At 49.0% G+C, this 25,118-nt stretch overlaps 1 protein-coding gene across 4 annotated transcripts in view; it reads left to right on the forward strand.

Annotated features, from left to right (window-relative positions):
* Positions 1-16,279, forward strand: part of HNF1B (HNF1 homeobox B) — a 54,134-nt gene extending 37,855 nt beyond the window's left edge. For 2 of the 4 annotated variants that reach the window (XM_057715249.1, XM_057715252.1), the window contains exons 7-9: positions 3,573-3,767; positions 6,139-6,257; positions 15,485-15,577. In XM_057715249.1, the coding sequence (XP_057571232.1) occupies positions 3,573-3,767; positions 6,139-6,257; positions 15,485-15,505 (335 nt within the window). In that variant the 3' untranslated portion in view covers positions 15,506-15,577. Of the gene's footprint in view, positions 1-3,572; positions 3,768-6,138; positions 6,258-15,484 lie in introns of all 4 variants that reach the window. The other 2 variants (XM_057715250.1, XM_057715248.1) reach the window with 2 other exon arrangements.
* Positions 16,280-25,118: the final 8,839 nt, after the last annotated feature.

A 25,118-nucleotide genomic window follows, 5' to 3' on the forward strand; every position in this document is an offset into this window, starting at 1 on the left:
GATTTGGATTGTTTAGCCTAAAAGAAGAGAAGATTATGGAATGGAGTTGAATCTTGGTCACAGCTCGCCAGCTGTGTATCCTGGGTCCAATCGTGGGTCAAGCTTTGTGTGGGTCAGTCTCCTCATCTGTAAAATGGCTTGCCGAGGCAATCCGAGGACCATGTGTGTAGACACGCTTGTAAATCGATAAAGCGTGAGTATGTATAATATTGTAGGTTACACTTTGTCTGGTGTTCATTCCTACCCCTAAGTATGTGGTGGATTTCCCAGGAGCTTGGGTCGTGCTGATGTTTCTTTGTGTTGGTCAAGATGGAGTAAGACACAAGCACTTCCTTCTCAATGGGGAATTCTGTGTGGTCGAATGAGACCTCCTTGGCCAGCCGTGAAAATGTACTGAGAAGGAACTCTGCGGGAAACTGTCATAGCATCTCTGAGCCTTGACAGATTTAAGGAGAAATACATTGTTTATGCCCAGCCTTGAAGACAGGGAGAGGGGTCAGGTCCTTCCAGCCCCGGGAGCTCACATCCCACAGTGAGTCTCTCCCCATCCATCACAGATGGGCCATTTCAGGGCACGGGAAGGCTGACACGGCTGTGTCTGTGGAGGCCTCTCTCAGAGTAATAATGCTGATGAGTACTCAGCGTATTTTCAGCCTTGTGGTGACAGCTCAAGCCAAGTCTTCCTGGTGACCCTGGGAAGCTTCCAGACATCTCAGGAGAGATCTAAGGGTGGCATGTGGCTCATCTTGCTTTTACCCTGGGTATCGCCTGCTGTCCTCATGGCCTCCCTGTGTCCGGTACCCACATGGACTGCCTCTTTATTTGTTCCTGCCTTTTTCACTCCTCCCTCCTCTCTCCCTCAACCATCTCTAGTCAGGGTAGCAACTCGGATCACTTCTGAAGAGAGGACTTACGCGCTCCTTGAGGGCACAACAGGGCTGGGCCCACAGGAGGCACACGCGTTCACTGAATGAATCAGCGTGGCTCTCTCTGTGCTCAGCTGCTGGGAAATTGACACCCTCCCCATTTAGTTTTGCAAAGGGAAGTGGGAATGGAGAAGGCTTTAGAGGACTCACAAAATAAAAAAGTATTTTAAATTTGCTGCCTTTTCCCTGGGCCCTCTCCAGGAATATGGTTACCACACTAACACCAGGGTTTGAGAATGAGATAGGATTCCTGAAACCAGCTCACTTGCCTTCTAGAAGACTTAATTAAAAGGCTCATGGATAAGATATCCCACCTCTACAACCAAAACGATACACAAACTGTTCCACATACCTTCTCTCTTCACACATCTAGCTTTGGCTGATATACACAGTGATATATTTTCTTAGGCACTATCTGAATTAAAAATTTTCCCCAGAGCTGTTACATATTTTTCCGTTTTGTTCCTCCTAATTTTTCTCACCCATCCTTTTCTACCTTCTTATAATAATCTTAATCTCCTACTGCAGACAGCCAACACCAGAGTACCAGAGTACAGATCTTAGAAGGTTGTGTGTGTATGTGTGTGTATACTAAGAGTTTGGGGGAACGTGAAGCATGGTGAGGTTCACCACAAAACGTGGCTGCGACACAGTGGTCCTACCCCATGGAGTGTCAGGATGAAGAATCGGTTACAGAGTCCAAGCTTGTACTGCTCTGCTCATGACAGGCCAATAAATCGAAAGCCGATTTGTTGGGGCAAGGACTAGCCGGCTCCTGTCCTGTTGAGTACATGGGCCCTGCCTGGCAACTGCAGAGGCCCAAGGAGAATGTGATAACAGATTACCTGGCAGTGCCAATTCCTCATTCTCTACTCACCTACTGGACTGGATAACATGCTTCTTAAGCAGGAACCAGTGCCCAGAAAACAGATGGAAAGGCCAGGAGTCACACTCCGCGGGAGCTCGAATGACATCAGTGGCTCTCCATCCTGGAATTGAGGCACATCAGGGCCACAGACTGTGTTGAAAATAAAATTCCTGGGCCTCACCTCTAAAGGGTTTGGCTTATTAAGCCTTGGGTGGAGCCGAGGAATGTATATTTCTTAAAGCGCTCCCCAGGATAACTGTAAGACACTGGCAGGTTGCAGAACTATGCCCTCCCATGTCATCCACTCTACACAATATAATCTGCTTTCTGGGCAGAGATTTCCCAAAAAAGAGCAGTGGCAATGGGCTCGGGGAGAAAGCAGCAAATCCGTGGGGTGTCCTCGGAGACTGAGACCTTACAGGTGAAGGCAGAAAAGGGAAACAGGAGACCCAGGTATCAGGTCAGACGCTGCCTGGAGGAGAAGCCGAGCCCCTGGGGAATTGGAGATCGCGCTATTTTCAGTGATCAGAGGACCCCACCTCCCCAGCCCCACCCAGGAGAGCCAGCAGTGGGCTTATCCCCCCTTCCCCTCACCTTTTAGGTTTCTGATAACGGTATCAGCGAGGCTCTGAGCAGGCAATTGTTGAGGTCTTTGTGCTATCTCCACGGAGGACATCCCCCTCCTGTGAGCCTGCTTATGGAACCCTCTCCATCTCAGGAAAGGCTCTCTAGGTGTCTTTTCTGCATTTGCCTAAAAGAGACCTTTTCCTGGGTTTCCTTCTTCATCTCATTCTCCGCCCCCGCCCGCCCCCCCCCCCCCCCCCCCCCCCCGCTATTTCCCAGAAAGCAAGGTCAAAGGAACCTTGGCAGCTCCAGGAAAGAGGTTGGAGTATCTTTCCCCTGATCCTCCCACCCCCACTCCCACCCTGCCTCAGCTGCCTTCCCCGGAGTCCCGCCCAAGGAACCGATGGAGGATGGGTACCAGGGACCTCATCTTTGCAGCGCTGACCTCAGTTCTAAAGAGACCTCAGGATAGAGACACAGTACAGAACCACGGAGGCCCCCATCCCTCCAGAGCAGAAAGATAGCCACACCTACTGTAACTGCCAGCCCTCAGTTTACTACTTCCTTCTTCCAATACCTGGTCATTTTGTTGCCACCAGCTCTGTGCTTCTAGATAAGATACACCCACTTCATAGATTGGCTGAGTTGCAGTGTTTTCTCCCCTTTGCTAGTCAAGTTAATGAGCATCTGACCTCTCTCAGGGCTTTGCACAGCCTGCTAAAGGAAGGTCTTCAGGCTCTGTACCTCCAGGACTGCGGAGGTGGTTTTGTGGGTCCCTGCACACTCCTGCCCCCTGCTGGACAGACATATCTGGGCCGTAATCTGCACCTTAGAGTGGTCGCCTTTAACTCTGCTCCCCCAGAGCTGGGCGTGGATGGAGCAGGCAAGGATAGGGCCCTGCAACCTCAAGGGAGCTAAGTTTGGGAGGTCACAGGATGACTTTGAGAGACTCTCAGGCCTCAGTTAGATCTATTGAAACCCATTTCCATCCACAACTTGCTGTGGAATTTGAGCAAGTCACTTAATCTCTCCAAACCTCAGTTTTTTTAGTCTATAAAGTGGGTCTTTAAAATCACGTCCCGTGTAATCCCTTAGGTAACAGGCTCAGCCCAGGGCCTGGCACATAGCAAGCGCTCCGTGGATGACCGTTTGCATCTGTTCACCCATCCTCATCCCTGAAGCCATCTCTGATCTTGACCCTCTCGTTCCCACAGGCCTCAACTCCTCCCAAGCTCAGAGCGTTCCTGTCATCAACAGTGTGGCCGGCAGCCTGGCAGCCCTGCAGCCCGTGCAGTTCTCCCAACAGCTGCACAGCCCTCACCAGCAGCCCCTCATGCAGCAGAGTCCGGGCAGCCACATGGCCCAGCAGCCCTTCATGGCTGCTGTGACGCAGCTGCAGAACTCACACAGTAAGGACACGGGCGTGTCGGGGAGGGAGCCCAAAGGGCCCCCAGCAGCCAAGCTCTTCCCTCTCTGGCTCTGAAGTTTCTTGGAAGGTTATTGGTTTGGTCTGGTCACTTTTTCCTACCTGTGATCAACCAAGCCAGCTTCTCAAGCATAACTCTTATGCGATACTCTGCCTTTTTTGGTCCTCTTATCTACCCCAGGATTCCTGGGGGAGCATTTGAAGAGGACAGTTAAGGCCTATGTGGGAAGGGGAGCTGGAGTTAGAGAGCAGGGGTAGCGCAGACATGGAATGAACTCATACCCCCCTTTCCCACCCTGGCCCCCCTGGAAGAGACCCCCAATCAAGCACACCCTCCTTTCCCAACGAGCCTCAACTTAGTCTTTTCAGTCCAAAATTCCAGGTGGCCATTACCAAATGATCAGACTTGGCATGTAATTTGCCTCCTATTTGCCTTCTCTGAAATTGAAAAATCCTCTCAAGTCCCCATGCCCTCCAATTCCCACAGCCCCAAACATCCCTAATCAAGAACCATGGACACGAGTGGAAAATACCACCTACACGTCATCCTGCACAAGAAATATTAGAGTTTCTGCCTCCGACACAGAGGCTGCTTCCCACCTCCAATTTCTACACCTACCCTAAGTCTACCTTTCAACCATTTAGTTCCCACCCACCCCAGCCCCCACCTCTCCCCCTACCCCATCCTGAGCCTCCGACCCCCAGTCCTCTGGCCACATCAGGCTATAGCCCCTGGCCTCTGAGTTTGGGGAGAAATCATGGAAAGGATAGCCTCCCTGCTTCAAGCACAGTCCCACAGGGACACCAGGGACATCTCTGGAACAGAGCAATAGTCTTGGGATCAGACAGACCCTAGCTGTCTGGTTCAACCCTGGCTCCAAGCCTTACCAGCTAGGTAACCATTGGTAAGTTCCTTACCCACTCACAGCTTCAGTTTCTTCCTCGTAAAATGGAGTGATTATAGAAATGAAACAAAAATAGGTCTGAACTGTGTTTGGTAAGCATTAAGAGTTACAAAAATGCAAGTGGTTATTTTTTAAGGGGCTCCTTAATCAGAGGAGGCAGGGGTGGGCAGAGCTGTGGGTCTGAGGGAGAACGGCCAAGTTCAGCCTTCGTATGTGCTCGGGGGCGCTATCCCGCCCCAGGCCTGCAGAGCTGGTTTCCAAGTACCATCTCACATTCCAATCACATTCTCGTGGCTTTTAAAAACTCTGCCACAGCCTGCAGCAGAGTGTGGGACCACAAGTGTTCCACTGCGCTTCCCCCCGGGGCCTGACAATACGCTCCCTACTTGCCCCCGCCCCCTCACCTGGGCAGGATTCCTCAGTGGCGAGGCCTGGGTGGGACAGTCAGAGGGTGGTCACCAGCGACCTGTGGACTGCCGAGGCCCAGCTGGCCTGGCTGGCTCTGTAGAGATTAGCTCGTGGGGCCCCAGACCAGGAAATAACCAGCCTCCCTCCTAGGGAAGGGCTGGCTGAGGCAGCGGGCTGTGACCTTCACCCCCATTCCCTACTGGAGGACTCCTTGGTAGAACAAGCTGGTCCCTCCCTCAAGGCCAAACATCCACATGCTTTCTGGGCTGGTCATGTGACCTGGAATTTACATGAATCTTATGGATGAACTAGTAGGAGTCAAAGGTTCCAGCCTTGGTGGGCACATGCTAGAAAAACAAAAAACAAGCCACGTGCCCCGGGGGGGTTTATTGGAATCTAGTCTCCTTTTGTCCATCGGCCATCATATTTGTGTGATGTCATAAGGCATTTTAGTGCAAACCAGAATAGCCCAGAATTATACAATTAATGACACCCATGTCTATTTATAATTATTAATTAATCTACAATTGTTAGCACAAGACCTGGTACTTGAGTCATGGCAGAAACAGTAAGCACACGCTGCCCAGCTACTTAGAACTTTTTTTGACTTAAATTCTCAGAGGTACCACATAAGGATCACTTGTTGATGCCCAGGTGTCTAATACTTTGTTGAAAGTTAGGGGAAAAGAGGTGCTCCCACCACAGAAGCGCCTTCCACCACTACATACTGGGCATTGTGCACAGTTATTGATCTGTTTGCTACAAAGTGCTTTAAACGTGAACTCTACTAATCCTATAACAGATATCATTCCCATTTTACAGGCGAGGAAACTGAGGCTAAATAAGTTGATTAAGGAGCCAGGATTTAAGCACATGGCCATCCTTTTTATCACATCACACGGCCTTGCCAGACATCACCACTGCCACCACCCCCCTTTCATCCGCCTGGGGAAACAGGAGCAGTGGGAGGAGGGCAGTCTGTAGCTGTGCTTACGCCTGTGTGATCTGCATCTTGATTTTGTCTTCACTCTGTCTCTCCAGTGTATGCACACAAGCAGGAACCCCCCCAGTATTCCCACACCTCCCGGTTTCCATCTGCGATGGTGGTCACAGATACCAACAGCATCAGTACACTCAGCAACATGTCTTCCAGTAAACAGGTAATGCCGGCAGGAGGGTGGGGAGGAGGGGAGGGATGACTGTGGCTACTGACGTGCAGAGAGCATGGCACGTGTGGACTCAGCCACAAGCGTGGTCCTTCCGAGGCTCCCCTGGTACTTGCTAAAAGAATCCCTGAGGTCACAGGCAAAGAAGATAGACCACAGGCTGAAGGAGCTTATTGCTCCCCCAGCATCCCTAACAAGAGCGCTAGAGTACTGAAGTTTGATCCGTTGCTGGAGGCTGGATTACACAGAGCCTATAGGCACTGAGACTGAGTATCCCCAATGGATTGTTCAGTGATCCACGGAGAAGGTATTTCCAAGGAGGGCGCAGAAAGTCAGAGCCTCTGTGGAGTTTCATGTTTTGCAAGACTGAGGATTTCCCACGTAATGGTTCCCATTAACCAATAGAGAAAGTGAACAGTGAGTCAGGGGTCCTGAGGCTGAGTCACCCAGTCCAAGACCCATGCTGGACCCCCAACACTGTAAGCTCTAGAGAATGACACAATTCTGACAACCCATGGGACTCCCCAGTAGGCAGCCTGGCCTTGCCAAGGGCATGCATGCACTTGGTATTTTGTAGAGAAACTTAGAATCAACTTCCTGGTACATTGAAAGTGGGGAATCCAGAGGCTTAGTCACCATTTCAGTTGATGACTAATCCCCACCACCACATAGAGGGGATGGAGAGTAAAGATGACCCCTGGTGAGGCTGCAGCTTGGACACCTGGACTCGAATGAGACTAGACCAGAATGAGACACTGAGAGTTAGAAAACAGGACAAGATGTCTGAACACGGGTCACAATTCCAGAGTAACACAATAGGACCTTTTAGTAGCTGGGGTCTGTGCAGTGTGGGAACTGTTTGGCCTTTATTGATTGCTAGATAAGTAGGCGACAACCTTGAACTTCATGTCAGAGGTTCTCGGCAGGGTTCAGTCCTGTTGATGGTCTTTTTTTTCCATCACATCACATCTCATCCGGTGCCCTGTGCGTCTGAGCAAGTTCTTTCATGGGCTCAGCCTTCTCTGTTCTTCCTTTGCCCTCATCTCCTCCTGGTCCTGCAGCATCATAGAACAGGTGGGTTCAATTCCTGGCTTTGCCACTTTCTCGGTGACCTTGACTTTCTTCATCTCTGAAAAAAAGTCATAACATCTGCTTGTTCTGAGGATTTGATGATGTCATGAGATTAAGTGCCTGGCACATCTTGGGCGCTGAAACATACATGACCTAGGCATCCGGGCTCTGGAATTAGGGATGGGGGGGTTGGAGATGGAGAGGTATGTGGGACCTGCTTTGCTACCCTTCTCTCACCCATTGGAAGATGAAAGGACAGCCCCCATTGCCCTGCCCTTCGACTCCCGTGCGATTTCCCACTCTTTGTAGTGAGCAGGGAAAACATTTATCTGTGCTCACAAATCTCAATCAGGGGGGCAGCCAGGCGCAGCAGCCCTGCTTGGGAATACCTTCCCCTCTGAAAGGTTTATCAATCCATCTGCCGCTTGGTCAGCCCTAGACGGGGCTGTGATTAATGATTCCTGTCTTTCCCAAGTTGACTTTGATGCTTGCTTGTTGAAACAAGTCCTCTGAATTCAGGAAATGGGTTCTTAATCAAAATGCTTCGTGATGCTCTCTGAGACGCTGCACCAGCCCCCAAACAGCTTCTCCCCTCCACTGGACAGAGTGGCCAGCCGACCTTGAAGCTGTGTGAACAGCCCTCTAGAGGTTGTCTCCGAGTCCCCGGACACTTTAGGAGTCTGTGACAGACTCACTTCTTGGATGATGATGACATTTAGTAAGGATAAAACTTCATGTAGCACTTTACAGTTTATATTCAGTACTTCTCATGAACATTATCTCACCATTTTCTTTTTTACCAAAACCTCCTAAGAAGTACGAAGAAATGAACTGAGGCTCAAAGATGCAGGGTCACCTGCCCAAAGTCACATAGATGGTATTCTGGAGCCAAACTTTCAGACTTTGGTCTTTGATTCTAAATGCTGGACTCTTTCCACTTAAACAATACTTGTCTTCCAATACCCATCTTTAAAACATCCATGGTAATTGCTGCTCTTGGGGTCTTTAAGGGTCAGGAACAAGAGTAAAAATTAAGCCCACATACTGTATTCCAGTCAGGAAGCTTTCTTCCTATGAACTGCAGAAGAGGAAATAGGAAAGACAGAACGAAGTCCAAGGAGGGTAAAGATGCTGCCAGGAGAAGGAACCCAAGGTGAAGAAAAGTTGTATAGACTCTTTGGAAGGCAAAGGGTCAGAAGTGAGTTCTGAAAGAGAGTTGGTGGCAATTCTGCCTTTTTGTTGTTTTAAAGTACTATTTTCCAAAAAGAGTTTCAAGACTATTGCTGGGAATCAGGTTCCCATGGCCTGAGGAGAGGGGGACTCCTTGGTCAAATATGTTGGGGAAACAGCTGGGTTAAACAGAAATCCCACAGGGCAGGGCTTCTCAGAATCTTTCCTGTGCTGATGTGCGCATTGAATAGGGACCCATCGCAGGCAATGCTGCTCTAGGGGCATCGTAGAATGCTAGGAAAACCCAACAGGCCTGAGCCAGTCCCGGCTCCTTCACCCCTGCTACACGACCTTGGGCAGTTAATTCACGGCTGTGAGACTCAGTTTCTTCATCTCTCTAAAAGGGAAACTCCCACCTCCCTCTTACAGGATATTCAAAGTGCCTAAAGACCGTGCCTGATACAGAGTCATGTGTTCCAAGTGATAGCTTCCTCCCTGTGGCTACCCCTTTCTGTCTGTGGTCCTTTAGGAGACACCTTCCATTAGTTCCTTCAATATTTAACTCACTGTTGGTCTGCATGTGATCAAAGGAGGTTCTGACAATGATATTTCTTAGGGTTAGGCCCGTCTCTCAGGCATATCCTGCCTCATGGGCCCAGGCTGCGGATCCCTGCTCCCCATCCTCCTGCGGCCGCAAAGATGCCCTCTCACCCACCTCCCAGGAAAACAGTAAATAGTTCAGGGCCTCTCAGAGCACCCAAGCCCTTTGTGCGTAGCCAAATGCCTGGGCTTTAGTAGATGCTCAGTAAATATGAGTGAATGAATGAATGAGTGGATTTAGAGCTAGCATTTTCTGAGTGCCTCCCATGTTCCGTGCAGCACGCCAGGCGCTTGTCCATCTTACATTTCCTGGCTAATCCTCCCACTCATCCTGCAAGGTATGCCGGATTTACAGAGCCAAAAAATGAACCTCAAAGATAAGGAAGAATCTGCCCAAGTTTACCTCATGGTAAACCTGGAGCTAGAGTTCCAGACTTTGGTTCTTCTAACTCCAAATGCATTAAACAACACCCACCATCTAAGATCCATTTTTTCAACGTTTACTTTTTTTTATTTTTATTTATTTATTTATTTTTGCCACGCCACACCGCATGCAGGATCTTTCCCGACCTGGGATCGAACCCATGCCCCCTGCCTTGGGAACGCAGAGTCTTAACCACTGTGCCACCAGGGAAGTCCTAAGATCCATTTTTAATGGTCTTATAAAAATGACCCAAGGTTATGCCAGTATAAGGCTACCGCCCCGGGGATTTGACCTTGAGTCTGTCTGATCCCAGTATTTTCCACTGTCAAGACAGACATGCCCCAGAGCCTCGTGGATCATGTTGCAGGAACCTTCTAGCTGGGACCCCTTGGCCGCTACTGCTCTCTGTCCTTCCCAGAGTTTATGCCCCTACCCCCCCGGCCCCTCCTTCTCAACCCTTGGGTTCTGGTGAGTTACCATCTGAGTGAGTCCCTGCCTGAGCCGCCTGGAAAACAGCAGCCTGCCAGCTTGGAAACCAGACCGCAGCAAGCAGCAGCCTGCGTTGGAACACGTCTGGGCAGGCTGTGAGCAGCCTCCTGTTGCCACAACTTTTCTACCCACCGCTCCACGTCCTAGTTCATGGGAAGAGGACCCCCAGAGCAGTCACCTGTCGGGGATGCTGAAGAGAAGGAGGCGGGCAGCCTGGTCATAAATCCCCTGCAGCTGCCGCCGCCCTCCCGCCCTCCCCCGCTGGTGGTGAGGTGGTGTGGGCTGATGGTGAAGAGCCGCCACGGGAAGGAGGCAGACCCGGGCTCAAGATTCTGCCATTTCCTACCGGTGTGACCAAAGGGAAAGGTCCATCCTTCTGAACTTCAGTGTCCTCATAAGGAATATGAAGATAACGATTCCTCCCTCGTGGGATCATTGAAAGGACGAAACGCAATAAAACTGGTAAAACACTCAGCTCGGTGCTCAGCTGGAAATACCCAGTCCGTGGCAGCTGGGTCAATCTTGGCTTTCCCTGATGGTAACCTTGAGTGTCTCTCGAGCTTAGGAAGGAGGATTTTAAATGGCAAAGGGCACTTATTTCCCCCTGGTGTCCCACTCAGAAGATAAAAGGCAGTAATCTTACATAGTGGGTAAGAGCACAGAATTTTCTGTTGTGAGACCCCGGGCAAGTCACTTAAAATCTCTCTAAGCCTCAGTTCCCTCATTTACAAAACTGGAGGTATAATCTTTACTTATAATTAACAGAGCTATAATGCGTCTAACAATAATAATAGATTTTTTAAATAAATTTATTTATTTATTTATTTATTTATTTCTATTTTATTGGCTGTGTTGGGTCTTCATTGCTGCACACGGGCCTTCTCTAGTTGTGGCGATGAGGGGGCTACTCCTCATTGTGGTGCGCAGGCTTCTCATTGCCGTGGCTTCTCTTGCAGTGGAGCACAGGCTCCAGGCACATGGGCTTCAGTAGTTGCAGCACATGGGCTCAATAGTTGTGGCTCACGGGCTCTAGAGCACAGGCTCAATAGCTGTGGCGCACAGGCTTAGTTGCTCCGCGGCATGTGGCATCTTCCCAGGGCAGGGATCAAACCCATGTTCCCTGCATTGGCAGGCGGATTCTTACCCACTGTGCCACCTAGGAAGTCCCAATAATAGATTATTAATAATAATCTGTACTTACTGTCTCCACTTCCTCACCCCCAATTCTCTCTTTTTCCTTCTTTTTTTTTTATTGGGGTATAGCTGCCTTACAATATTCTATAAGTTTCAACATAGTGTTTCACAATTTTTAAGGTTATACTCCATTTATAGTTATTATAAAATAATGGCTATCTTCCAATATCTGTGCTGTACACTAGATCCTTGGGGCTTCTTTATTTTATTCACAGTAGTTTGTACCTCTTAATCTCCTTTGTTTTCCCACCCACCTTCCCTCTCCCCAGTGGTCACCACTGGTCTGTTCTCTATATCTGTGAGTCTGTTTCTTTTTTGTTACATTCACTAGTTTGTTGTATTTTTTAGATCCCACGCATAAGTGATATCATCACAGTATTTGTCTTTCATTGTCTGACTTATTTCACTAAGCATAATGCCCTCCAAATCCATCCATGTTGTTGCAGATGGCGAAATTTCATTCTTTTTGATGGCTGAGTAGTACTCCATTGTGTGTATAACCTCCAGTTCTCTCTTGAGAACACTCCAGACTGGCTTTTGTCCCCACATTCCTGAAACCCGTCTTGTCCAGCCCACTAGTACCTCCATGTCGCCACTTCCAGTGGTTACCTCTCAGTCTCTGTCTCTGACACAGCCAATCACGCCTCCTTTCTTCACTTGGATTCTAGGACATTACCCATTCCTGGTTCCCCTCCTATGGCATTGGCCGCTCCTCCTTTCCTTGGCTGGCAACTCATCTTTGCAACATTTACTTGTTGCAGGGCCCTGGGACTCATTTTTGGCCTCTTCTCTCCCATGTTTATCCCTGGGGGATCTCTAATCCCACGGCTTTGGATCAAGTGTACACAGCGATGGATCCTATCCTACTGTCTGCAGTACACACCTCTCCCCTGAGGGCCCACTCACAAACCTGATGCATCTTTGGTGTATACAGATGCACACCTAATATAGCTGACAAGCCTCTCAAATTGAACCTGCCTAAAATAGCAGCTCTTCATGTTGCCGCAGTCTCTCCTGACCCAAATTGCTGCCTCCTAGGGCTTCTCCATTTCCAAAAATGGTATCAGTTGTTCAGGTGAGGTTCCTGAGAGTACCCTTGGTCATTTCACACCTCGCATCCAACACCCAGTCCACCAATAAGTTCTGCGAGGGGTCCTTCAAAAGACATCCTCAGTCTGACCGCTTCTCACCACCCCATCAGTCTTTCACTCCTGCAGTGGCCCTAACTTCCCACTCCCACTCTTGCCCCATGGGGGTGGGTATGCTCTGTTCACCACACAGCAGCCAGAGTGAGCTCTGAAAAAGGGATATCCATCATGTCACCCCCCTGTCAAATCTCTCCACTAGCTTCCCGTTGTAACCAGACTGAAACAGAGACCTCCAAGGCCCTGCGTGGTCAGACCATGGCCTCTCCTCCCTCTGTCACTCAGCTTCAGCTGAACCAGAGCTGAAGCAATCCCACCACAGGACTTCTGCAGTATTTTCTTTTTTTTTTCTTTCTTTCTTTTTTAATAAATTTATTTATTTATTGGCTGCGTTGGGTCTTCATTGCTGCACATGGGCTTTCTCTAGTTGCAGCAAGTGGGGGCTACTCTTCATTGCAGTGCGTGGGCTTCTCATTGCAGTGGCTTCTTTTGTTGCAGAGCACGGGCTCCAAGCGCATGGGCTCAGTGGTTGTGGCACACGGGCTTAGTTGCTCCATGGCATGTGGGATCTTCCTGGACCAGGGATCGAACCCCTGTCCCCTGCACTGGTAGGCGGATTCTTTACCACTGCACCGCCAGGGAAGTCCCTTCTGTGGTATCTTCTGCCTGGATTATTCTTTAATGTGCATCTTTGCATGCGCTAATTTCATTCAGCTCAAACATCAGCCCCTGGGGGTGGGGGGGGTGGAGTCACCTTCCGATCCCCCTCCGTAGTTTATTCCCTCTGCCCTCTGGTCACTGAAACCTCTGACCATGCTTATTTTTCCAGAGTATTCATCTCCTCCTAAACTTTCCTGTTAGGCATTTTGTTTGACTCACTCATCATTCAAAACCCTCACTAGAATGAAAACTCAGTGGGGGTGGGGACAGGATCTTGTTCACAGCTGCACGCCCAGTGCCTAAGAAAATGCTGAGCGTATGGAAGGCTCTCAAAACCGTGTGCAATGAGTCAGTGATGACCTGCCTGGAAGGCTTGATGTGAGCATTCCGTGCAGTGATGTGTGTCAAGCCCTTACTCAATGGTGCCGCCGGACACACAGTAGGACCTCAATAAATGTCACCTCTCCCCATTAGGGATCAAATCTTCTTAGGGGGAGAACGTCCTTAACGATCCCCCAGCCACCACACCCTCCAGACGAGGGCCGTGTGGTCGCTCAGAGGTGCTCGGGCGAGGCCCCCGCAGGGCGGGGCGAGCCGGGCCTCCGTTCTGAGGGAGCACAGTGCACCCCTTATCAGATGTTTGTGTTTAGACTCTGAAGGGGGCAAATACCTCTAGTTCTTTTGACGACGTTTAGGGCTCTGCCACCATTTTATGATGTGAGCAAACATCTGATAGCTGGGAAGCCCATCCCTAATGACAGCTCATAGAACCTCTCTGGCGTCTCCTTATCTGCTCCTGGTGTTTGCTCATCTATTGAAACCTGCAAGGTCACAAGCCGTTTTCTCTCTCCTCCACCTGAAATCTGAAAATTGGAAAAAGGCTGAGAGTGGGGAGTTCAAGGGAGTGGAGTGTGGGGGTGGGTGGAGAGAGGAAGAGGAGGCAAAGGGTATCAGAGGACCCTGACTAGGGCCTCAAGAATGCAGAAGGGCCAGAAACCTGTCTCCTCACAGAGACGCACAGCTCAGTCCCGCTCTGAGGAGCACTGGAGGGGAGCAGCCCGGACTAGGTCACCCCGGGCAGTCCAGTGGTAACAAGGACAGTTATGCCAAGCACCGTGCGGAGTACTGCAGGCGTAGCAGCCCATCTGATCCCCCAACGACCTTCATCTTATAGGTGGAGAAACCGAGACACAGGGGAAGGAGCTTGACCAAGAATAAAGCGAGTAGAAGGCTCCTAACCTCGGCGTGATAGAAAGGACGCAGGCTGGGCAGTCTCCCAGAACTAGTCTGAATCCCCATACTCTCCTGGTTCTGAAGCCTTGGACAGTTCACCGACTGTCTTTGACCTTGTTTTCCTCATCTGTAAAATGGACATAATGGCAGCCTCATGCAAGGCTATGGCTGGGAGCACTGATTAATGAGATAACACTGGAATAACAGGCCTCTAATAGTAGTGGTAGGTGGGGGTGTGTGTGTGTGTGCGCACGCGTGCGTGCACACACATGTGTGTTTGAGGGGGGTCTTGAGAAAAGAAGCCACTAAGCCAAAGGGCAGAACCTTCCCCTGAGATGACAACAAGGGGAAAGAGGAGGGGGAGACAGAGAGGGGAGAAAAGGGACTCTCTGGAAGGCAAAGGCGAGCTGTGATGTCCGTGACAGTTGCGATGAGCGGGGCCCGGGGCTCTGGGAGCAGACGCTGCCCCGCATGGGGTTCTGGCTCCTCTCAGAGGCTCCTCCGTGCTGGGTCTCCTGCCCCGACCCACCCGGCAGCCTGGCATCAGAGGCCTTCAGCCCTTGGATCCTGGTCCTCTGATTTCTTGTCCTAACAGTAACAAACATTGTCAAAAGCCCTTTGCGATTTCCCACACTTCTTCCCTGATGGATGGTTTGTGAGTACGTGGTGAGTTTCTCATGTGCTTTATGGCCTTGCGGCTCAACCTGGGAGCTGATTAGAAATGCAGGTTCTTAGGTGCCCCCCAGGCCCACTGAATCAGAATCTACCAATACATTTTAACAGGATCTCTGCTACTCATGGGTCCATGACCATTCGGGAAGAGGTCTAGGGGAAGTCCCGCTCTTAGAGGTCTTAGGAAGAGACCCTTGTTTCCTTCAGAAGCAGGAGTGCCCCATCCAGCTGTCGTTGCCGCCAAACTGAGCAGCTTATTTATAAACTCACAGGAAGAGGAGCCCAGCTTCAGGATAAAGGTCGGCGAGTTATGACTATTTCAAGGTCGGCAGTAATTCACTTCTTTCTTCTGAAGTGGCCAGGGAAGCCGGCTCCTAGGTTTTCCTAAAGCGAGAGTGTTTCAGGACCAGTCCTGCAGGACTGAGCCAGCATAGGGTCCCCGGGCCTCCAGCCCCAGCTCTTTGCTGACTGAATTGGGTCTCAGCTCCCCCAGAGAAGCCAGACTAATGGCCCAGGTCCCAGCAGATGCACGCAGCTGAGCTGTCTCTCCTCTCTCTCTGCAGTGTCCTCTCCAAGCCTGGTGATGCCCACACATCACTTACTTTGTACACAGCAACAAGGACCCTATTTACCACACCATCACCCTCCAGGCAGCTGTCACGGAAAAGCACAGTGACCTGACAAGCAGCCCCTGCGAGACGTCCCTGCTCACCTGACGTCCTGCCACATCCTGCCGGCGCCTCGGACAATCCGCTCTGAGAGGCACGGCCTGGAGCCCAGCTTCCCTTCTATGCAGTATTGTCACGATGCCTCTCCCAAGACGTCAAGCTCTCCCTCCAGGTCTGTCCTAAAGGCAGGAGATGAGAAACCGAGGAAGAGGAAGAAAGAAAGCCGGAGTGTCTACATTATACTCCTTCATCGAACAAACTGACATGAAAACTTGAATCTGTTACTGAAACGAGGAGAGGAGGACCCGTGCTATTGAACTGAGCCAAACGTACTGTAAATATCAGCCACCTCCCTCTCCCACCCCACCCCCATCCCGGCTGATCTGGAGATTTCTTTTAAAGAAGTAAATTTGTCCAATGGGTGTAAACTATAAACTACTGTAATTAAGTGCAATTTCCCCTCTACGTCCTCTCCCCTCTGCCCTGTATATAATACTAAAGTGTCTATCGGTTTTCTTCGTAAAGGTCAGAGCTGAATTTTCAAAGTGATTTGCCCCCTCTCTCTTCCCCCACGGGAGAAATATCTAAGGCGGAAGTGAAGCTCTTGCCGCCTTCCTCAGGCCTGGGCACACACAGGGGCTGCGTGTTTTGGACGGACTGCCAGCTCACTCCAGTCTCCTGATGTTAAGACACACGTCTGGATCCCTAGAAGGGCTGAACACAGTGTCCGAGTAACGTCCTAGCCTCCGGTAGGGTTGGGGGATCAGCCGGTACATCCCCAGGAAACCCCAAGGCAGGGACACTGCCTGTTTGAGAGCACAAGAAAAAGTTGCCCTTCCAGAAAACCTCCCATTAAAACAATTTATTTTATCACTGCCCAGAGTCTCATATTTCTGTCTCTGACATTTCCCCTGCCACGGTTCCTCCAAGAGCCCCCGGCCCCGGTCCCCTTGGAATTTTCCATTTACTCCACCGGACTCCCTGCTGCATGTCCCAGTGTCTTCAGGCCGGCTCTACCACTAAGGTAAGAAAAGTCTACTCCCCCAGTCGGACTCCAATACCTTTGTCTTTCGGCAACGCACAGGAATAGATGTGGAGCCAATTCTTGGTGACTGTTGGTCACAGGAACAGAGAAAAAGTTGGAAAAGTGGAACTCCCATGGGTAACATTTTCAACCTCATTTGAAGCGTTAACCCCAGCCTCTCTTCCCGTCTGTAGGGCTGTTAGTCAGGAGAATGGCTCTTGTGGATGTTGCTTCCCGCTTGGGTTCCCGCCTCTGCTGTGGATGCTATGAAGACAGTCCAAAAGGGGAAAAGCCAGAGGCCTGAGCACTCTGCCAGCAGGGACTTTGCCACAAATAATCCGGTGGTGACTCCAGGAAGAAGGAGGCTGGACCAGTCCGCTTTGCCGTCTCCTCTTCTGTGCAACATAGACCTACCGCATGTGGTTCTGGCTTCCAGACAGAGCAGCTCCCAAACTGGGAGGCAAGGGTGTCATGCCAACAAGGCCCTAAGAAACAGGGGTTTCAAAATCCCAGCGTAGTGGAAGATGCAATTCTTAGTGAGCCGGACAAATGTACTGAGTGCCCAGGGCAGGAATGGACAGGTTTGGAAACGATGACCTCCTTCGGCTGCTGGCTCCCCCAGGCGATGTAATTTGGGTTAAAGTGGTCAAGAGAAAATTCATGGTTGGGTTGAAAATGACTGGGGCCAAGGCCAAGCACCATGTGTCAAGAGAGGCCAAGATTCTCTGTTTCTGGTGGAGGTGTCCTGTTGGTTGGCTCCTGTGAGTTCCAGGAAGAGGAAGGGAGTATAGGTCTCGAGCTCCAGCCTCCGTTGGAGCCAATGTTTGGACACATGTTGTTTCTGGAACAGCAAGTATCTGCATTTGACAGATTTTGGATCTCATGCTAGTGCAATAACCCTGAGAATCCAGAAGGTCTTAATCATCCAAGAGGCCATCTGGGAGTGGTGGTGGGTGGGGGGACAGGTAGGGGAAATCTTTAGGGATTTTTCTTTACCAAACCCTGCGTGGTCCAAGACTTGCAGAAGGTGACCCTGGTAGCTGAGGACACCTCCCTTCTAAGTCAAATCTCCCTCCCCACTGGCTCTAAGAGGGGCAAGGAGGCCCACTGTGCATGCATTCAGGTGGGCATTACCCAATCTGAAGATTCATTTACAACCAAACCCCCCCCCATACCTTCCTCCAGCACCTTATGGACCAGCATTAGCAGGGTCTCTCTTTACACCCTGAGCTCAGGCTAACAGACAGACGGTTCTGGTTTTTACCATGACCTGCTTCCATCTTCCAGAGTGAGCTCTGGGGAAGGCAGGTTTCATGTTCAAATCCATGGATAAGAAATGAAATCAGTAATGAACACTTGCCTTCAGATGGATTGAATTGTCCATGCCAACCATGGGATTATTTCCCTCAAAGGCAGAGAGAGGTGGAGTGTTAGCTGCCTGATTCAGGTGGATAAGGACACAGTGTAGACAGCAAGGGAATCTGAGCTCTTGGGTTGGGAGCAGGTCTTTGAGCTTCTTTTTGGAGCTAGAATGCCTTGAATAGAATCTCCAACTTCACCACTTAAGCCCGTCCTTGCTGTCCTCCTACATAAAACTGGGTGATAATTGTAGTGCCTACTGTATAGAGTTGTTGAGGAGTAAATGAGTTCATACGTGTTAAATGCGTGGACGTGGCCTGGTACATTGTGAGTGCGGTGTGTTAGCATCCTCTCATCCCAGGTTGCCTTCTCCTGTAGTCTTCTGGACTTGGTTGATCTTTCCAGGTACCCTCATCACAAATGTGATGCTTGGTAAAGAAAACTGCCAATCATGAGTGAAATGATTTTGCTCAAGTCAGTGAGCGGAGGATAAATCAGGGAGGAGAGGTCTGAGGAGAGTGGAAAGGCTTGACTGGGGCATCTGTCTCCTTAGGAAAAGAAGAAGGTAAAATGTGGTGATGAGCAGGAAGGCCACAGAGAGCCAGGAGCCTGGGACTAAAGCCGGCTTCATGGAGGTTTATGGAGGAGGGAGACAGAGAGTGAGGAAGGGGCTGGGTCAGGAAGAGGCAGGAGTGAACTTCTTCCCGAGCACAATCAGGGCTGATGTGTCCCCTTTGAATGAGGAAGTAATTCAAATAAATGCCATTGAAATCTGTCCTGGAAAATAAGAGATTGCCAATAATGGACCACACAGTGGCATATGACAAATCCATGGTTTCCAATACTTTAAACACATTCCAGTCGTATCAAATAGACTGAATATACATGAGAAGTTGTGATCAGCTAAACGAAATGCCTATAAACCTCCTTGTCTCCCTCCCTCTCTCTCTCTGTCTCTCTCTCTCTTTCATACAGAGGTTATTCCAGCTGGGCAAATACTAGATTGCTGGCCAAGATTTATAACATGACAGTATTTTATAAATGAATCTTTGGGGTGTGCAGGGCTTCACATGTGCCTGGATGACCATTTTTTTTCCCTGGGTGTATATAAAATGGTACTTGTATGTATACACAGGAAACCCTTTCTAAGGAAGAATGAGCAGAACAAATATGAGGGGGACCACATCAAAAGCAGGACTCCTCAATGCAGGTTTCGTGCAGTCTGCACGCATGTTTATGCCGAGAGAACACCCAACATTTCTTTGCCGTTTCCACACATTTAATTTTCTCACCAGATACATACTATCATACTCCCCAAAGGCAGGTTTCCTTCCTGTGCCCTGTTGTCCAGACATCCTTAATAAACCAATTATATTAACTGATTCCCAATTAATTATGAAAGGGATGAAAATGTTAAGCTAGTTGTATGTGTGTGTGTGTGTGTGCGTGTGTGTGTATGTGTGTGTGTTTTGTCTGAGCTGCACAGCATAAGGAATCTTAGTTCCCCGACCAGGGATCAAACCCATGCCCCATGCAGTGGAAGTGTGGAGTCTTCACTACTGGACCCAAAGGGAAGTCCAAAGCTAGTTTTTAGAAGACAAAAAACAAAAAAAAATCACACGCTAAGGAAAGCATGCCTGATTTCCCGAGCCATTATAAGGCCTTCTGTGTATCCTTTTGCTTTTGCTTTTGGAAACATCATCTAGTCCAAAATAATATTTCTCATTTACTTATTCAAGAAATACCTACTGACACCTACTGAGTGCCAGGCACCATTGTTCTAGACACTGAGGATACATCAGTGAACCAAACAGATAAAGATCCTTTCCTTCCTGAACTTTACATTCTGGTTAAGGAGTAAATGTGTGTATGTGCATGTCAGATGACTTTAAAATCTATGAAAAATTCAGCGGAGAGGCTGAAGTAGCTAGAGCTGAGTGAGAGGGAGTGTGGGGTCAGGGTGTGAACAGAGTGCTGGAGGGTGATGACAAATGACAAGGAGCTTGTCACCATTGTAAGGACTGCTATAAGCTACTGCAAGGACTTTCATTCTGAGGGAGCTGGAGGCCATCAGAAAGTTGTGAGCAAAGCAGGGGCGAGATCTGGCTTATGCTTTAAAAGGATTCCTCTGGCTGCTGAGATGTAGGGAGAGGCCAAGAGTGACAGCAAAGAGACCATCAGGAAGCTGCTGCATCATCGAAGCCTGACAGCAGGGGCCGGTGGTGTAGATGGGGAGAGGCTGTTTGATCATGGATGTGGCTTAAAAGGGAGAGGATTTGAAGCCACCAAGATTTTCTGATGGTTTAGATGTGACATCAAAGAGGATTCTGGGGCCTGAACAAAGCAGGAAAAGCAGGAAATAGAAATTGATGTTATAGAAAATGGAAAGCAATATTACCTGGGCAAAGACTCTATCTTGGGCATTTTGTAAAGCGGCACTTTAGGAAGCATCTGGGTGGTATGGCATGCTGTGATGTCTCCTGTTATCACGTCCCTGATATGCTGTCAGGGCCCTCCAGGGGACAGTGACCTGACATTTGATCATTCATCCAACAAATGTTTATTGAGTGCTTACTATGCGCTACATACTCTGCTAGGTATGGAGAAACGAGCAGTTTAAAAAATGTTACTCTTCCCATGGAGTTTACATTCAACTGGGAGGGAGCCAACAATAACGAAATAAACAAATATACAGGATGGTATTGATCAACAGGTAATTGAAAGAAGCACAAAGCCGAGAGAGGGGGTAGGGGTGGGGAAGGAGGTGGATTCATTTTTTACGGGGATCCCCTTGCTTTCCAAGGCGGGATTTCCTGGGGGTATCCTGCCTAAAAAGAGAGTGCATTTCTTTTTTTGTTGTTAATTGAAGTACACTTCGTTTACAATGTTGTGCTAATTTCTGCTGTACAGCATAGGGATTCAGTTACACATACATATATATTCTTTTTTTGTATTCTTTTCCATTATGGTTTGTCATAGGATACTGAATACAGTTCTCTGTGCTATATAGTAGGACCTCATTGCTTATCCATTCTATATATAGAAGCTTACATCTGCTAACCCCAACCTCCCACTCCATCCCTCCCCCAACCCCCTCTCCCTTGGCAACCAGAAGTCTATTCTCTATGTCTGTGAGTCTGTTTCTTAGGTAGGTTCATTTGTGCCATATTTTAGATTCCACATATAAGTGATACCATATGGTATCTGTCTTTCTCTTTCTGACTTACCTCACTTAGTATGATAATCCCTAATTGCATTCATGTTGTTGCAAATGGCATTATTTCATTCTTTTTTATGGCTGAGTAGTATTCCATCGTAAATATATACCACACCTTCTTTATCCATTTGTCTGTTGATAGACAGTTAGGTTGTTTCCATGCCTTGGCTATTGTGAATAGTGCTGCTATGAACACAGGGGTGCATGTATCTTTTTGTATTAGAGTTTTGTTTGGATATACACCCAGGAGTGGGATTACTGGATCAGATGGTAATTCTATTTCTAGTTTTAAAAGAGAGTGTGTTCTGAATCACCTACACTGGTGGTCAAAGACTTGTTCTCCCTGCTGCCTCCTTCTCTAGAAGACTGTATTAGTTTCCTGTGGCTGCTATAACAAATTTCCATAAGTCTGGTGGCTTAAAGCAGCAGAAATACATACTCGCAGTATCATTAGGCCCCAGCCAGGTATTAGCAAGGCCACACTCCCTCCGCAGGTTATAGGAAGGAGTCTGTTCCAGCTCCTGGTGGCTTCCCAGTTCCCTGGCTTGTGCCACATCACTCCAGTCCCTGCCTTCCTGGTCACACTGCCTTCTCTCCTGTGTCGCATCTCCCCCTTCTTCCTCCCCATAAGGGTCTATGTCATTGCACTGAGGGCCCACCCAGATTACCCAGGACAGTCTTCCTTCATCACATCTGCAAAGACTCTTTCTTTTTAAGGTAACGTTGACAGCTTCCAAGGATTCAGATCTGATATCTTTGGGCGTCGTTATACAGCCTGATACAGACTTTACCACAAACCCAGAAAAGAGAACTGAAGGTGACAGTTTCTTCAGCACAACTTTTTCAATGACAATTCACTATTATTTTCATAAAATAGGTTGCCTCGCCCAGGAAACACAGATGGTAATGAGAGAGATGCTTGTTTCTTCATCTTTATAAAATCTACTTCCTATGGGAGCCCCACTTTGGAAAATATTGAATCAATAAGTAAATGAAAAACTTAAACATGGTGCTCGCATTTGTATCATGGAAGCAAAACAACAGGCTGCCACTGTAGTGATGGTTAACCATTCATCCACCCTTTTGTTCACCTGGTAAATATTTACCGCTCTGTACAGAGTCACGGTGAGGAGTTCAGGCTGGGGAGTCAGGCAAATCAGAGTTCAAATCCTGGCTCTACCACTTACTAGCTGTGTGATCTTGGGAAGGCTACTTAACCTCTCTGAGCCTGTTTTCTTATCTGAAAATGTGGTTGTGGTAGGGATTAAATGAGATACAAGGTGGATCCTTCACCTGGTACATGAGAAAGTGTGCACTAAATGTTAGTTATTTGCATCCAGTTTTTCTGGACTACGTGAGAGAGAACACAATGGGCCCCATCCCCACCGTCACTGAATGCCTGCCCCCAACTGGAGTGTAAGTTCTAAGAGAGCAGGGACTTGGAGTTTCACTCAGTGTTTTGTCCCCAGCATCTAGTACCTGGTACATATTAGACACTCAGTAGATATTTTTTGAGTGAATGCATGTGTGTATATATGTCATGGAGTTCACTAGTTTTATGTCTGGAAAATGATTCCAGTGTACACCTACCACCACCACCCTCACCACCTCTGTCTGGGGCCTTCGAAGCTTCAAAGGAAGGAGTAAGTCATTGTTATTACTGTTATAAATGGGGAAAAGGAGAAAGGAAAGAGATGAAAATGGAGGTCCTAGGTAATGCCTTATGGCTAGTTTAGTACTAGGGTTAGTTAGACCAGCTTGGAACCTGTTCTGGCTTCTGAGCTGGCACTCAGAAAGGAAAACCAACCACAAAAACAAACCGCTTCTGTCTACCTGTGAATCTGATCTTTATACCCCATCTGCAAATATTCGTATCGCCCATAGAAATATAACCAGATTGCACACTTCTCCAGGACAGAAGGTTATGCCTCTCCTTACTGGCCTAACCCAAAGCTTCATCCCTTTGACTATATTCTTTGTACATTTTCCAGATGCAAAGCTTGTAAGTGTGGTGGAGAGCCACATAACAGATGCCCATTCACTCATTCATTCAACAAACCTCTTTTGCACACTGACTTGAACCAGACACAGCGGTGGGTGCTGGGGATTCCAAGATACCTTGAAGGAGTTCCCAGCCTGGCTGGGGAGACAGAAAATTTAGCAAGTTATTGCAATGAATGTGCTGTGTCAGTGTTAGAAGGTAGAGTGGTAGGACAGTGGAGGAAATTCTGTTTGAGCGGAAATCAGAGAAGTTTCCTCGGAGGACACTTGAACTGCGTCACAAAGAATGAATGTCAGCTCACCAGGCGGATGGGGGAGGGGGTGGGGAGAAGACATTCCAGGCAGAAGGCCCACAAAATGCAAAGTGAATGTCCAAACCGGTTCCAATGTGGTCTTGGCCCAAATCTTCTCTCTTCTGTGTGCCTGAGACCCCCTGCCTGAACTTCTCTTGCCCTAGCTCTGCAAATTGTGATCTGACACAGTGAAATATGTTCTCCAGGCTGCAGGGTCCTCAGGTCAAGGTAAAGGGTCACTAGCCAGCCAGTGCCTCTGAGGAGTGAACCAGGTCCTGAGAATCAAATATGTGGGCCCCACATCTCAGAAGAGCAGAGGTAAAGCATGGGGTAAGGCATGTGATGTTTACTTTCAGAAACGGCAAAGCCACTAGCCTGCAGAGTGTCATTACGTCTGCAGGTGGAGGGTAATTTTCCTGTTACTCAAGGACTCCTGATCAGGCTCTGATTGGTCTCTGGGGAATTGTTTTATGACCCAGAGCCAGGCAGCCATAGATAGGAGATGTGGTTTGCTGGGCAGAAATTTACAAGGCAGGAAATTGCTTCACTGGGCACAACCATTCATAAGAAACACCTCTGGGAAAAGGAGCTGGGCTCCTGGCAAGTCTGCCCCTGGCCATTTGTTTACATCAGCAACAACCCATGTTCCTGGTTACACAATGCGGCAGCGTCACTTTGAGTGGGGGATCTTTGCCCCTTGGAAGAATAAACACATTCCTCACTCGCAGGGGAATTAGCAGACCTCACAAGACTCACAGTGGCTCTCCTGGAGGTCTTAATGTCATAAGAAGGTGACTCTGCACATGATTAGCTGTACAAGCTACCTTACTCCAGATTCGGTTGAATTTTCCTTTTACGTGGCAGTACAGGCTAAGATGAAGATACTCCAGCATTGAAGGGTGGAAAGGGGTAACTGTCCACTCTAGGGTTCTTAGGAACAATTTAGGGGTTTAGGGGTCATTGGTCGGTCTTTGGGGAGGAAGGGACAGGGCCGTGGGTTGTTTAGATATATTCCAAAGCCCACGTTTCCATTGTCCCACCAGCTCTTAGCTGAGTTCTAGAATCCAGTGCTTTCAGGATGAGAGCCTTCAGATCTGCACAGGTCATGGGGGGGGAAGATAAGGGGCTGTGGCCAGAGTCTCCAGAACCGTGGGGGTCCGTCTGGCGAGTTGCCAGAGGCTCCAGCCCAGCACTGTTCAGTAGACTCAAGAGCCACTCCTGGGCCCTACTCCTCCCCACCGCCTGTGTAGACCCCATCTCAGCCCCAGCCTGGCCAGGGCAGCTCCCACCGGCTGCTTCCCCTCTCCAAGGCCTCAGGGTCTGTATCTGTGACGTGGGGGAGAGCCTGGTGCCACTTCACGTCGCTGCTCTCACATGAGGCTTATACAAAACCGTACATTTCTTTACTCTCAGGCGTATTTGTATACTTGGGGTTTGGTATATTGTCTCTGGGGCAGTTGGGCAGGCCAGGGGACTTGGAGGGGAATCTCATTTTATGTTTTTTTAACCTTTCTGTGAGGAGTTACAGGCAATTTGCCGTTACCCCGACTTAGTTCTGACCTACTCAGTGTGTCCTTATGCTATTGGTGCGACATCCAAGGCAGGAGAGGTCAGTGGCAGAAGGCCCTGGCCTTG

This window comes from Hippopotamus amphibius, chromosome 17, assembly GCF_030028045.1.
Source record: "Hippopotamus amphibius kiboko isolate mHipAmp2 chromosome 17, mHipAmp2.hap2, whole genome shotgun sequence".
Lineage (NCBI taxonomy): Eukaryota > Metazoa > Chordata > Mammalia > Artiodactyla > Hippopotamidae > Hippopotamus > Hippopotamus amphibius.